At 52.8% G+C, this 15,056-nt stretch overlaps 1 protein-coding gene across 1 annotated transcript in view; it reads left to right on the top strand.

Annotated features, from left to right (window-relative positions):
- DDC (dopa decarboxylase) overlaps positions 1-15,056 on the top strand; it is a 76,590-nt gene that overhangs the window by 20,348 nt on the left and 41,186 nt on the right. Inside the window, exons 3-6 of the mRNA XM_032642890.1 lie at positions 1,200-1,313; positions 3,404-3,523; positions 11,794-11,928; positions 13,745-13,888. Of these exons, the coding sequence (XP_032498781.1) occupies positions 1,200-1,313; positions 3,404-3,523; positions 11,794-11,928; positions 13,745-13,888 (513 nt within the window). The remainder of the gene's footprint in view (positions 1-1,199; positions 1,314-3,403; positions 3,524-11,793; positions 11,929-13,744; positions 13,889-15,056) is intronic.

A 15,056-nucleotide genomic window follows, 5' to 3' on the forward strand; every position in this document is an offset into this window, starting at 1 on the left:
CTATTTTGTGTTCAGCAGAGGGGAGATCACACGTGTGGAAGAAATGTTTCCTTTATTTTACGTGAGAACATGGGCTGCGTGGTGCTGCATCCTCTTTGAGGCCAGTGTGCCTCGGTGTGGGGTGTGCCAGGGGCCGCAGACAGGAGTGGGGAGGACCCAGGACAGTTGTCCCCACAAGAGTCACTTGGAAGGGAGCAGACAGCTCCAGTTCAAAGGAAACTGCACTGCGGCTTCATGCTCGCACGATGAGGTGTTCCCTGCCCAGGACTCGCCTAAAAGCATGTTCACTGCTGTGGCAGGAGGGCCAGACCCACAGCCCTACCCTCTCATCTGCAGTCAGGACCCCGGGGCCTGGGATCTCAGGACCTGGGGCTCAGGGTGCAGAGCCCCTGCCCACGGGGTACTGGGCCTCCGGCCTCAGCTCTCTGATAAGTCCCTCAAGCCCAGCTCCCCTCTCTCGTCCTCCCTGGAGTTCCCGTGACCTTTGTGCTTTGAGCTGAGCACAGGATTCTGGTTCTCGCCGGCCGGGAGGTTGTCTGTGCAGACACGAGAAGCCGCGCAGCATCAAATCCCTCCCAGGAGTGTGGTTAAATGTCAGGCCCCGGGCTGTAGCGCATCCACTTCTCACGGGGCTGAGGCTGGGCGTCCGAGGTCAAGGTGCCTGCAGATTCCCCTCCTGGGAGGTTCTCATCCTGGCCTCTCCTCCCTGCGGGGGTGAAGTTAGGGGGGCCCACCCGCACCATCTCATCCTACCCATCACCTCCCAAAGGCCCCAGCCCCGGGCACATCGCACAGGGTTAGGGCTTCAACACAGGAATTTGGGGACACACACTACAGACCATGACGGGGGCGCAGGGAGACTGTGGAACCCGGAAGCTTTGCTCCATTAGCAAGGAAGGGATTGTACGGGAGAGTGAGGGGGCAGCAGTAAGGCGGCTAAAGAAACCTCAAAAATCAGACCTCTTTTTTTTTTTTTTTTTTTGATATAGACTAGTTTTTGGAGTACCTTCAGGAACAATCTCGTAACAGGAAGAGATGGGGCCTCAGGGGCAGACCCCTCACTGGCATGTGCTCCTGGCCAGGATTTAAAGCAGGCTTGTTCTGAGAGACTTGGTTGGCCATGGCAAACCCAGCGCCCTGGGTCCCCTGCCCCCGGGGCCGGCCTCCCTGGCCCCAAGTGACCGCCATGTCCCGTACAGGTGACCCACTGGCACAGCCCATACTTCTTCGCCTACTTCCCCACGGCCAGCTCGTACCCGGCCATGCTCGCGGACATGCTGTGTGGGGCTATCGGCTGCATCGGCTTCTCCTGGGTGAGTGTCGGCAGGGGCTCCCTGGGGGTCCTGCACGGGGACGCGCAACCAGGACTCAGTGGGTGAGCAGGTGGCGGTGCCCCCGCAGGAGGGAGGTGGACTCAGCTCTGGAGGAGGGGGGCCTCATGAGGGCATTTGGGGAAAGAGAGGGGGAGTCATGTCCACATGCAAAAGCCGGTTCTGCACAGCGGTGTGTTTAGAGGTACTTGGCTTGCATTCAACCCGCAGCCACGGCCCTGGAGCTTCTGCAGCCCCAGCATGTCTCCCAAGCAGAACAGGGATCTCTGTACAATCTGCAGTCTGAGAAACACTTCTGCCCTCGTCCCATCCCCTCTGTTCTCGGCCACGCCTGCTGTCCCGAGAGAGAGCCCAGCCCAGCGTAACGGGAAAGAGTCCTGCCTTCCCAAATGCAGAGCGCTCGGAAGGAGGGCTGCTTGCTGACTGCACCCAGGACCCCAGGGCTGCCCACACGCTGGGACTTCTCCCCAGGCCAGCGTCTGCTCTTGGCCTTTTGGGTCCAGAGTGCCTGCCTACTTGCTTGTGCCTTGGAGCCGAGTGGACTCATGACTCCTGCCTGAGGCCTGCAGGAGATGTGGGTTCCTGAACGCACGAGCAGAGTTGCCCGCTGCCCCTGCCACCTTCCCCTTGCCCCCAGCTCCCCACTTCCACCCCCCACTGCTCCTCTTTAGCCTGGGGTCCGCAGTTGCTGGGGGGGTGGGCCTCGGCGCCCCAAGGAGCAGGGTCGGAGGGTCACCCCCGGGTCCTGCTGCAGTTCTCCGCGGCCGCCCTGTGTGGCCTCGGGGACCTTCCACTGTCTGGGCTGAGCACACCCTCCCCTAAAGGACATTCCTTACATCAGACACCGCAGCAGATTCCACTCAGCTCTGCCACTCCAGAGCCATCCAAGGTGAGGATAGCATCTTTCCAACTATGTCTGTCCTTCCCGAGGACAGTCTGATGGTCTGGGGCCTTGGAGGGCTTTCTTGCTGTCTCTAAGGTGTGCTGGCCGAGCCCCGGGTTCTACACAGCGAGGAAGGTCCCCGTGCCTGGAGCCGGGCTCGGCCAGGATGGAGTGGGACCCTCCGCGTGGGGCTGGCCAGCAGTGCATGGGGAGCTGGAGAGCACTCGGACCACCACAGTGAGACCCACGTGGACGGGAGGTCCGTCCACTCTCCGGCGGAGTCTGGGGCCAAGCCGCCCCCCACCCCCACCCCGAGCGTGGAAGGCAGGATCAGGGGCCTGCGGGAGGTCCCGGGGCTGCACCTCCTCTGCTCAGCCCATCTCACTCCTCCCACTGTGACTGCAGACCAGGGTCCACCAGGGAGCCTTTCTGGCTCCTTCTGTAAACAGGTGGCTGAATGAGCTCCCTGTGCGGGCCCAGTGCGGCTGGGGAGCGGGTCATCGCGATGGTCACTGCCTTCCTGCCCAGGCATCCTCCTCGAGTCACCGTCAAAGAGCATGTTTGACACCTCTTGGGGGCATTTGAACAGCATCTTGGATTGGGAGAGTTTAGTCTGGGTGGGATTCAGTGGAAGATTTTCAGCAAGACCTGGGCCCTTGCTATGGCCCCAGCCCTTAGAGGTTTCTGTTGGCAAAGCGTGGGGTGACGTCAGCGTCAGAGGTGACGTCAGCAGGGACCCGTGCCTACGGGTGAGGCATGTAGAGACATGCAAACCTCTGCAGGCAGTGACCTTGGACTTCCAGAGGCCGACCTGGGCCCCCGGGGATGGTGGCTCCTTCCATGCTTCTCCAGGTGCCGGGGTCGGGGGGCGGAGCAGAAGGTCACGTGTGCCGCTCTCAGCACCAAGTTCCCCCGCAGTGGTCCTCGGTGATGCCTTGGGGTTGCTGGGGGGCAGAGTCCAGCCTCTGCCGCTGCTTCTCCGGGAAACCTGTGATGGGAGAGCCACCCTTCAAAGGGGTTCCCCACCCAGGGATAGGCCTTTTGAATAATGTGAGAGCTTTTTGCTAAATCGACCCATCAAAGGGAGGGGAGTAAAGAAGCCTCCCTGTTTGTCACTCCCGCTGGACCCCAAGCTGGCGGGAAGCTGAGGGCGGCCAGCCTACGGCTCACCCCCCACCTCCCGCCGCAGGCTGCCAGCCCAGCGTGCACAGAGCTGGAAACAGTGATGATGGACTGGCTGGGGAAGATGCTGCGGCTGCCTGCGGTGTTCCTGGCTGGAGAAGCTGGAGAAGGGGGCGGAGTGATCCAGGTAAGGCACAGAGGGCGGGGGCGGAGTGATCCAGGTAAGGCACAGAGGGAGGGGGTCCCACTCTGGGTGCGCGGGCTCCCGGAAGGCGGACAGCAGCAGCTGGGCAAGAGGCCCTTGAGCTTCCTGTGTCCTCATGTTTCTCCTGGAGGATAAGCAGGGCTGAGCCTTAGGAAAGCTCTGGATCTGGATTTGGATCCCCGAGCCAGGCCCCTCTTTAGGGTGGGCAGAGTAGTGGCTATCGCTTGGCTGGTGCATAGCAATAAAAACAACAGTGGAGGGCTTCCCTGGTGGCGCAGTGGTTGAGAGCCCGCCTACCGATGCAGGGGACACGGGTTCGTGCCCCGGTCCGGGAGGATCCCACATGCCGCGGAGCGGCTGGGTCCGTGAGCCACGGCCGCTGAGCCTGCGCATCTGGAGCCTGTGCTCCGCCACGGGAGAGGCCACAACAGTGAGAGGCCTGCGTACCGCAAAAAAAACAACAGTGGAGATTTGCGTGGTTCCCCATTGCCCGCCAATGTGCTGGAGCACTTCCCAGGCCTGGACTCAGTTCTCACAACGCTATGATTAGGGGCCATCTTAAGATTCCCATTTTACAGGTGAGGAAACTGAGGCTCAGAGCAGTCAGGGAACTTGCCCATTGGTTCCCAGCTGGTAAGTTCTAGAGCCAGGGTTTGAGCCTACACCCGTGTGAACCGCCACTCAGGGCCATCCTCAGTGGCAGAGGCTACTAGAAACGGCTGCACCTATGGGAACCCACCGTTCACCTAAAGATGCTGCCTTTTCTATGAAGCTGATTGAATTCACTCTTCACCTGACATGTGCCTTTGAGCGCAACTACCGTGCCAGAGGGCCCATCAGGGGACAGGACACGCACAATGACCGTCACAGTGGAACACCTGCGGCACAAATGCCACTAAGAAAAACTTGGAGTTCTTGGCTTTCTTCTTTTCTAGTAGGGAAGAGGGATGTTCCTAAACCCACCGCCCTCCCAGGGAAAGCAACCTTTACTTTGGAATTTCCTTTTTCAGACACCGTCTTCTCTCTAAGAATCTGTCATGGCAGTTGTGATTCTGTCCACTCAACGATGAGAACTGAGGCCCGGATGCCTCAGTGTGAGGTCACCTGCCGGGGTGGCCAGATGTGACAGGATGCGAGCCCCAGCCTCCAGGCCCGAGGCTGCTCAACCGACCAGAGGTTTTTAAACTCCCATGCGTTTATTTTCTGACAAACCTATTATCTTACAGTTCTGTAGGTCCGGGAGTCTGAGGTGGATCTTACTGGGCTACAATCAGGGTTGACAGCTTGGAGGTTCTGTCCTTGCCTTTTCTAGTTTCTAGAAGTTTCCCGCATTCCTGGACCATGGCAACCTCCTCCGTCTTCAAGGTGGCTGTGTTGCATCTCTCTGACCCTTCTTTCATGGCCACCTCTCCCTCTGACCACAGATGAGAAAGGTTCTTCATGTTCAGGATGCATGAGATTAGATCAGGTCCAGTGCAGATAATCTAAAATAATCCCCCCATCCCCTCCTGTCAAGGTTCTCAAATTAATCACATTGGCAAGGTCCCTATTCCTTGTCAGGTAGAGAGTCACAGCTTCCAGGCTGAAAGCATGACATCTTTGGGAGGCCTTATTCTCCCAAACACAGGCAGTACGGCTCAGGGCCAGGGAGGGAGTCTTCCTCTACCCTCACAGATTCAGATTCAACAAGTCTTAGGCGGGCCCAGGAATTAGCATTCTAACCTGCACGTCGGGTGATTCTGATGCAGAGATGCTGACTGGAGGCTGGGGCTCGCATCCTGTCACATTTGATAAATAAGCCTTGTGCTGTGACCCATGGCTGAGTTCTCTGTGACCCACGGCCTATTTACTCTCTCAAAGTAAATCTTTTGTCAGATTTCTTATGTTTATGGTGGGATGCCTGAGGTGATGATGGGTAGTGAGACACGTCAGCACAGGGCAGGTGTTAGTGGTAGACAGGCTTCTCATAAGGGATATGATATAGGTTGGTTCAGTTGGAGTCATGGCTAGCATGCTCGGATTCATAAAAGCGACGGTCAGGAGGAGGTTTGATGATTGAAGTTGGCTGTGTGTCCATTCTGGCATGTAGGGATTGTGGAATGCTCCCAGGATTAGGATGGTTTCGAAGATGTTTATGATGATATTGGCAGATTCTCTAGGAAAAACAGGGCAAATGGGCCTGCTGCATGGTCCTCGCTGAAGCCAGAGAAGAATTCTCCCTCTGTCAGATCGACCGGGGCCCGGTGGTTTCTGCCAGTGTGGAGATAAATCACATCATGGCTCCAGAGTGTGCTGGGAAGATCAGTCACAGATGCTCTTGCGTAATGATTATGCTTGAGGGCGTCACCGATCCGTTTATCAGTAGGACTGATAAGAGGATAACTGCTGTGTCACCTCATATGAATCAGCACCCCCCCCCCCGCCCCGTCTCTGTCCCCTCCTACCTCACCTCTTTGGTTACAGCACTTTGCCTCCTACATCAGCGATTCTGAGTGGGGCTGATGAGAATGAAGCATCAGCCATGAGTAAGAAAGTTTCCCTACGATGCTGTGAACGGGACTTAGACGTAGCGGCTACGATGATTTTTCTCACAGCTGCAAACATTTCAGCCACCCTGGACAGTTTTCTGCTGGTCAGAGGTGACGCAGCCTGGGCAACCTTGGAAAAACCACACACAAAGATTTGAGTTCTCAGCTGCTTCCAGCTTTAGGGAGGGGACTGCTGTACGTGGCCCCCTTCCACCCCCCCCACACCCGCTCCCCGTCGGTCAGCTGCATCTCACCTTGCAGTGGGGAGGGGTTCCAGTCCCCAGCACATGGGTCCTGATGCTCTGGGGCTCCACTGCCCATGGAGAGCAGAGCCCGGCTGTGGGCAGAACAGAAAGTGGCCATAGTAAGAGCAAGAGAGGGGCTGTGATGGGGGCCTTGGTGTTGAATTCTATTCGACTCAGTTCCGGGCCTGGGGGTCATCTGATAGTTCATGACAACCTGGACCTTGCAGTAAACTTACTTTTTCTTTGTAATTCCACACATTTTGCCAAGATCTACTTTGTTCCATCTGTGCTGTTCACCTTGACCCCAACCCCCAGCATCCGGGAAGCCCTATTAATCCGAGACTCAGCTCTTCCCTCACCTGGGGACATTTTAGTCATCGCCTCTGGGCCACTTCACTCTGTTTTTCAGGAGCGTCCATTTTCCACGGATTGGGTACCTCTTCCATAATTTCTAACTTTCTATTTTTTTTGTTGTCATTTTCTCTTATGTATTTTTGGGGACTTTTGCATGGTTTTTTTCTACATCATCATCTCCATTTTCCACACTGCCAATTGATTGCCTTCGATGTCAATTTTGGTTCCGTTATTCCACTTAAGAGTATCATCCCCTTTCTACCTATGAAAACTAGACATCCATTAGAAAAATGGAAGAGACGCGGAAACGCGGAAACATTTTAGGGGCAGCTTCCTTCCAGTGTCATTTTAATACCGATGTGTTTGTGTGTGTGTGTGTACATATATGTGTACATAATATAAACAAACTGGGATAATGCAACACATCATACAGATTTTCTGTGTGGTGTTTTACTTACTATTTTCTTGTGAGCATTTCCCATTGTTTAAATAGTCTCTGAGAATATTATTACTGCATGATTTTCTATGATATGTCACAATTTATACAAATAGGAGATACAGTATATACATTGTGTCACATCTTTCACTCTTGTAAATCATATTTCAAAGGACACTCTTTAGGATGAAGGTTAACAATCTCCTAAGAAGGATCCTCAGCTTTCTGCTGGGCTCCCCTGGTTGAGTCCATATTCACCGCACATGCTCCACCAAAAATCAAAATCAAACAAAAAAGTTTTTCTGGGTCACTAGAGATTATAACTAAAATAATTTCACATTCAATTCTTTTCAGCAGCCCAAGCTGATTCCTCTAGTTTGATACTTCTCAAAAATCTTAACAACTACCCTGTCAGTCAAGGTGCGTGTATTATAATAATAGCTACTTTGTATCGCACACCCACTCTGAGCTAGGCTGTGTTTTAGTTTTATTTCTTGTGTTCAATGTGCTCATTTTTCAACCTCCAAATATTTATCAGGCTTGATTGGATTATCAACAACCTTTTTCATAGATGAGGAAACCGAGGCCCAGGAACGTCACGCATGGGACCCAAGGGCAGGAGCTATTTAGAGGCAAGGCTGGTGCACATGTGAGCTGGACCCACGAGTGTTCCACCAGCCTGTCCCTGACCCTTTGCTTGGGTGAGTGTGCAGAGGTGGGCGTGCTGCCATGGGCCCCATCTTTAAATGATCTCTTCTTTGAAAGACAATCCCGTTCTCCAGAAATAGCAGAAGCCCCGGCATTTGGTTATAGGAATAATTCTGACATCACTCAGCCCAGGATTCAATTGAGTCCCCCTTGGAGCCCACCCACCCAGTATGAGGCAGGAATCCCGCCCTTGCCACTGACAAGGCTGATTGTCTGTAATTTGCGAGGTCCTGGAGCGCCTGAGCCTGCTGACAGACGGGGGGCCCGGATGCGGGGATGCGGGGGGAGCCCCTCAGAGGCGTAATCACAGCTGCTGGGCGTCGGCACCGTGGCGGGCGTCTGCATCAAACGGCAAATCATCCTTTGATCTGGACAAACGGGACCATGAAAATGGTCTCTTAATTGGGTTTGAAAGCTCTCTTGGAAGAAAAGCCCATTTCCCGCCGTGTATGGGGTGACACTTGAAAACCCAGAAGATGAAAGGACATTTCTGCTCCCAGCATTCACAGCCGAGCGGCCGCGCTCACCGTGTTTCTTTCTGCCTCCTAGCGGCTTTGCCATGGCAACCTTTGTCTGAGGCAGGAAAGCAAAGGTATCATTACTCGGCCCAGATCTCCTCGGCCCAGATCTGCTTCCCACAGAGGCCTGGAGACCGGCTCGTTCTCCTGTCCCGGTCCCCGAGCCATGACACTTATGGATGCCTGGCTGACGATTTTTTCACTGGGCAGTTTTTTGTTTGTTTGTTTTGAGTTTTATTTTCAATTCTTCTTGTCAACACATCTCCTTAATGCTGACTCCATTTAGTGAAACTTCCTTTAGAAGTGTGTAATGACCCTTTCAGCTATAACTATCCCTGTTAATATTTTTTTTAATATTTTTTAATTCCACATATATGTGATACCATGTGGTATTTGTTTTGCTCTGTCTAGCTTATTTCACTTAGCGTAATGCCCTCTAGGTTTATCCATGACAAGGTTTCCCCTTTTTCTGTTAAGGCTGAAAAATATATATTTATACATATATATATAATCACATTTTCTTTACTTTTTTTTTTATTATTAATTTATTTATTTGCGGTACGTGGGCCTCTCACCGTTGTGGCCTCTCCCACTGCGGAGCACAGGCTCCGGACACGCAGGCCCAGCGGCCACGGCTCACGGGCCCAGCCGCTCCGCGGCATGTGGGATCCTCCCGGACCGGGACACGAACCCGTGTCCCCTGCATCGGACTCTCAACCACTGCACCACCAGGGAAGCCCATGGTCATCTTTACTGTCATTACTCTGAATTCTTTTTCAGGTGGATTGCCTATTTCCTCTTCATTTTTTTGGTCTTGTAGGTTTTTACCTTGCTCCTTCATCTGTGACATATTTTTTTGCTGTCTCATTTTTTTTTCCTTTTTTTTTTTATGAGTGGGGTTGTGTTCCTGTCTTACTGGTTGTTTGGCCTGAGGCTTCCAACACTGAATTTTGCAGGCTGTTGGGTGGAGCTGTGTCTTGGTGCTGAGATGAGGACCTCCTGGAGACCTCACTCTGATGAATATTCCTTGGGGTCTGACGTTCCCTTTTAGTCCAGTGGTTTGGACTCGGAGCTCCCACCGCAGGAGCTTCAGCCCGACCCCTGGCTTGTGAACCAAGATCTCACAAGCTGTGTAAGGGTGGCCAAAAAAAAAAAAAAGAGAGAGAGGAGAATGATAACAAAGTAAAAAATAAAATTAGACTAGGAAACTAACAGGTATGTTAGAAAAAATTAAAAATAAAAATATAGATGAAACAACTGAAGCTAAAACAGAACCACAATAGTAAAAAAGAGGAGAATAAAAGGTGGAAAAGGCCTTGGCTGTGGAGGGCGGGGCCAAAGCAAGGGCGAAGTTTGGGCAGTGGGCGGGGCCTATGCTTAGGACCCACAGGGCTGGAAAAGGCCGGGGGGATGGGGGCTTAGGCTCAACAGAACAGAAGGGGCTCAGACGTTCCTCCAGCCTCTGTTCTCAGAGGGCGGGGGACCCCACCTGGGAGCCCAGCAGGCTTCCTGGGTTCGAGTGGACATGGCAATCACCCTCCACTCCTCTCCTGCTCCTCCGGTCCTGGAGGGCCCCTCCCACCTGCCTCTCCTGATCTTCCTGGCCTCCCTCCTATGCCCCCAGGACCCACATGGCATGGAGCGGGCTTTGGAGGGCAGGGCAGCAGCCTGGGAGCTCAGCAGGCTCCCTGAGTCCGAGTGGGCGGGGCAAACGCCCTCCGCTCCTCTACTGGTGGGCCCCTCCCGCCTGCCTCTCCTGTTCTCTCTGGCCTCCCTCCTACGTCCCCAGGACCAACCCAGCCCGGAGGGGACCTCTGAGGGCGTAGAACCTGGTCCGAGAGCCAGGCAGACTTCCCCGGCCGATTAGGCAGGGAAAAAGTTGGGTGCACTCCCCCCTGATCTGAGCCCCCCCAAGGGTCCCTCCAGGCATGGGAACCCCTACCCCCTCTCAGCCACCCCTCAGGGGCACTGGTCCTGTCCAGCCTCCACTTCTCCTCCCCACCTCAGTCCCCCCACGTGCTACTGGTTCCCTTGGGGGTTCTGCCTATCTCCGTGGGCGTTGGGATCCCCCACCAGCATCCAGCAGCCACCCTAGTTGTGGGGAGACGTGAACTCTGCGTCTTCCCACACCGCCATCTTGTCTCCGCCCCCCTCCCCTAAAATCTTATAAACCTCATAGTCAACAAAACTCTACCTTTAAAATTTTTTCTTTCTAATGGTAATACTGTTCAGCTCCTGGTTTCTTCCAGGATTTACTAAGATTCCATGATCAAGAGCAGGGGGAACAGGAAAGTTGATTATAAATGTGGGGAGGTTCCTGCCGGGCAGATGTGGGCTCACTCCTAACCATCCCACTCCCTAGCTGCTGATTTGGGGCAAGTTACCCTCTCTGAGCATAGTTTCCCACCCTAAGATGATAAAATTTAGAAATGGGACTATTTTGCAAATTAGCTGGGCTAACACGATGGGTGCTGAATCCATATTCTCTTTCACCTCCTCCCACCCTTAGAAGAGTGAATTTTGCATCCTTCTTGACTACTTCGCCAAAATAAGTTGTCGACATTCGTTGTGTTAGCTTGCTAAGGCTACCGCAACAAACAACCACAGACGGGGCAGCTTAAACAACAGACATTGATTGTCTCACAGTCGGAGGCTGGACGTCTGAGGTCGAGGTGGCAACAGGGCTGATTTCCCAGAGGCCTCTGCCCTTGGCTGGCAGGCGGGCATCTCCTCCCTGTGTCCTCATGTGGCCTCTCCTGCATGCGTGTGTGTGTGTGTGTGTGTGTGTGTGTGCGCGCGCGTGTGTGTGTGCACGTCCTCGGCTCCTCTTCTTACAAGGACATCAGCCAGGCTGGATCAGGGACCCTCTAACTTAGTGACCCCTTTATAGATCTTGTCTCCAAATATGGTCATGTCCTGAGGTACTAGGAGTTAGGGCTTCAATGTATGAAATTTTGGGGGACACACTTCAGCCTGTACCATCAGTGACTGAGGAAAATCCTGCAAGGCAATTTTTGAGTCTCAAAGAAGAGGAATCCCATTTACAGAAACATACAGATTTATCTGTCCACGTTGCTGTGCACACAGAGCTGGGCTGAGAGCTGTGCCCTGGGCCCCATCTCCTCCTCTTCCCGGGGAAATGGGACAGCACCTCCTGGGTAGACCAGGAGGCGTCCGCGGGAAAGTGCCTGTGAAGTGGGCCCAGTGATGCCTGGTACGCGCCGAGTGCTCAAACATGCGGGAGGTTATCGTATGAAAAACAGACAGAGCAACGTTGAATTGATAATAAGAGCTGCAGTGGCAGTCACAGGTGTGCAGCCTTTTCCCGTTGAAAGGAGAGTGAACTTGGCAATTTCAGATGCATCTTTTAAGAAAATACGGGGACCCCAAATTGCATCTCCCAAGTTTAAGATGATTCCCTGGCTGTACTTAGAAGCTCATTTCGACCTTTTCTTTGATTTAGGGAAGTGCCAGTGAAGCTACCCTTGTGGCCCTGCTGGCCGCTCGGACCAAAGTGACACGATGCCTGCAGGCTGCCTCCCCGGGGCTGACACAGGCCACCATCATGGAGAAGCTGGTGGCCTACGCATCTGACCAGGTGGGTGTGGTTGCCCGGAGCCCCATGGAGCCTCACAGGGCAGAATGATTGGTGTGGTAGCAAGTCAAAACCCAACCAAGCTGTGCAGCATCATTTCCAATCCAAGAACAGTTCCCCAGGGAGACCTATGCTCAAGACAAGGTGTGGGCTGCAGGTGGGAACTTAGTAGATCAAGTTGAAAAGAAAATAAATGTATCATGAGGTCACCGTGACCCCACTTGCACCTGCTCGTGTTGAGGTCATCTGGCTGCCTTCAGAGCAGAGCTGTGGGGACTCACGTGGGACGTGGGCTCAGAGACCTGGACTCGCATCCCAGCTCTGCTGTTTCAAATTCTGTGATCTCAGGCTCATGACGTCAATTCTCTGAGCCATTATTTTTAACCATCAAACAGGGCCCAAAGCGCCTGTCCCCTGATAATGCAGCTCTGCCAGCTGGTGGCTGAACTAAGATGAAGGATACAGTGGTGCTTTGTAAGGTTTCGAGAACTCTGCAAATTGGGGCATCTAGCATGTGGTCAATTCCAGTGACCAGCCCACTTAAAAACGGTTAAAAACAAAAGCAAAACCGAATTGTGTGAGAAGGAACAGGAGGAAGGAGCACTGAGCAGTAGCTCCATGAGTGAAAGTGTAGTCAAGGGGGCACTGAAAAGTGGTACCACTGAAGGATTTGGTTCCACAAGGAATAGCTGATTTAGCTCTGCTGACATAATATTTGTAACGAATTTCTTAAGCCAGGCATTTCAACTGTGACAACTTTGTTCTAGTTAATAAATACGTGTAGCCGGAAATCAACACAACACCTATATTTTGATGTTTAATCAGGAGTACTGTCTCTGTGTGTATTCTAACTCTAGGCACTAGAGCTCCCTGCATGTCAAGAAAACTATTCACTTCCTTTTCCATCTCCCTGGTTTCCCAGAAAGACACGAGGAGACTTGAAGAAAATGCACGTGTAGGTGTTCAGTGAACCTAGGCTGAGATAAGTTGCTATGAACGTTAGGGTGTAGCCTTTCCCAATAGGGTTTCCATGAGGGAATTTCGCCCCACAGAAGTGATTTGTGATGCTTCTAGATTCTCCCAAGGATGGTGCATGGCTAGTACCGTCCTAGGTGATGGCAGTCAGGTGGGTTCCTTACATCCACTGGACGGCCATGGGCTCTAGGATGCAATTCTTCCTCAGCTCTCAGGCAGGTTCCCCAGGAGCGGGACCTTATGCGAGGCTTTAGGGGTTCACTGTTTATTCAGTGGTGCTTTCCGGGGAATCCTGTAGGAGTTAGGGAAGCAGAATGGGCAGCGACGGAGCAGAAGCAAGGATGTGGCCTCTGAGACAGTCACCGCCTGTCACCTCCTCCTGAATGGAATCTACACTTCAGGAGAGCCTTAGCCCCCGGGAGCACGGGGTCAAGGTGCTGGTTGTAAATTAATAACCTGATCACCTCACTCCTCACCTGAGGTTAAAGAGGACACACAAACCATGAGGAGAACTACTTCCGAGAATTGTCTTACGTTTCACAGACGATTTTAGAGCCTCAGAGGGAAAGAGTAGGAACCGGAGCTTATTGAGTGCCCTTATTAAGGACACACCATTACGTGTCATTATCCCAACTATGCTTTCAAATGGGCATTCACTGCTTCACTAGAATTCAAACCAATGGATGAAAACACCCCCGGTACTGCCGAGCACTTCTCGCTCTAAGTGTCTGAATCATTAAACTGGGAAGCAGATTCCTCAGGACCTGAAACAGCTCCAGGCCGGAAGGTGGGGGGCAGGAGGGCTGTGAGCTGCCGCAGACTCTACCCCTGCGCTCTCTTGCAGGCACACTCCTCGGTGGAAAGAGCCGGCTTGATTGGTGGAGTGAAATTAAAAGCGATCCCTTCCGATGGCAAGTTCGCCATGCGAGCTTCCGCCCTGCAGGAGGCCCTGGAGAGAGACAAGGCCGAGGGCCTGATTCCATTCTTCGTAAGTTTGTGTGGCTCCACGGGGGTGTCTGGGCCCGGCAGGGGTGGGCCTGCGGTGGCAGGGCCACTTTCCAGGCTGCCGCGGTGGTCACATGCCAGGTGGTACTCAGGTCAGCCCGCCTCTCCTTGAGGGTGGCTGGAGCAAAACTCCATTTATTTTTCCTTCCATTTGTGTGAATCTCAGAAACGAGTAACACCAGAGAACCCAGCCTGGAGGATGCTGCGAAGCCGAGAAGCCTTGCTTCCGCTTCCTGTTAAAAATGACGCCGTAGGGTGGCCCCTTGACATGGTAGATGCATGACGGACATCCGAGTGAGCCGAATTAAAAATAAAACACACTTCCCACCTAGATTGGTGTCCTCAGTAGATGCTAAGAGGCGTCATTTGCGAGAGGTGTATTGCAAGCAAGCAGTGACTAATTAAAATACAAATAAATAGGATATAATTAAAATATCTAACTAGCCAAATAGCAGCTAGTTTTCTTGTGCACGGATGGGCTTTTTCCAGTGGGGAAGAAACAGTTGCTGTTACAACTGGAGGCTGGGAGCTGTCATGCCTGGTGTGATCATGGCATCAGCCGGTGTCTGGACTGGGACGTCAGGTGTGATGGCAGCTGAAAGGCTGTGATTGTGGCACTAGCCCCGTGAGGTCATCTGGCTGCACTTTGGGGTCATCTGGGGAGCTGTAAAGAATGCTGATGCCCAGACCTCGCTCCAGCCTCTCTGGGGATGGGACCAGGCGTTGGAGACGCTTCACAGCAATTTCCAGATTCTCCTGTGTACCCAGGATTCCATGCTCTGAGCCACACCTGTCAGTATCTGGGTATTTCCTAGTTGTAGAGCAATCTACGTTCAACAGACTCAAGGGGCCATGTAGTAATAACTTCCACTACTTTTTAAGAGTTAATCTTTGAGACAAGCTTTTTTATCCAAAAAATTGTTTTGAGCGATTCAAATTTAGCGCCCTTTATTGAATATCTAACATGTAGGCTGGGGGAGGCACAGAGGGTATGATTTTATACACAATTTGATCCTGATTCGAGGAATTCCCAGAGGAATCAGGAGCATAAACAAATGTGGAGACATCAACAAGATTCAGATTGTTGAATTTTAAGATTTCTTTGTATATTTTGGACATCAGTGCTTTATCAAAAGGTATGATTTGCAAAT

This window comes from Phocoena sinus, chromosome 9 (genome assembly GCF_008692025.1).
Source record: "Phocoena sinus isolate mPhoSin1 chromosome 9, mPhoSin1.pri, whole genome shotgun sequence".
NCBI lineage: Eukaryota > Metazoa > Chordata > Mammalia > Artiodactyla > Phocoenidae > Phocoena > Phocoena sinus.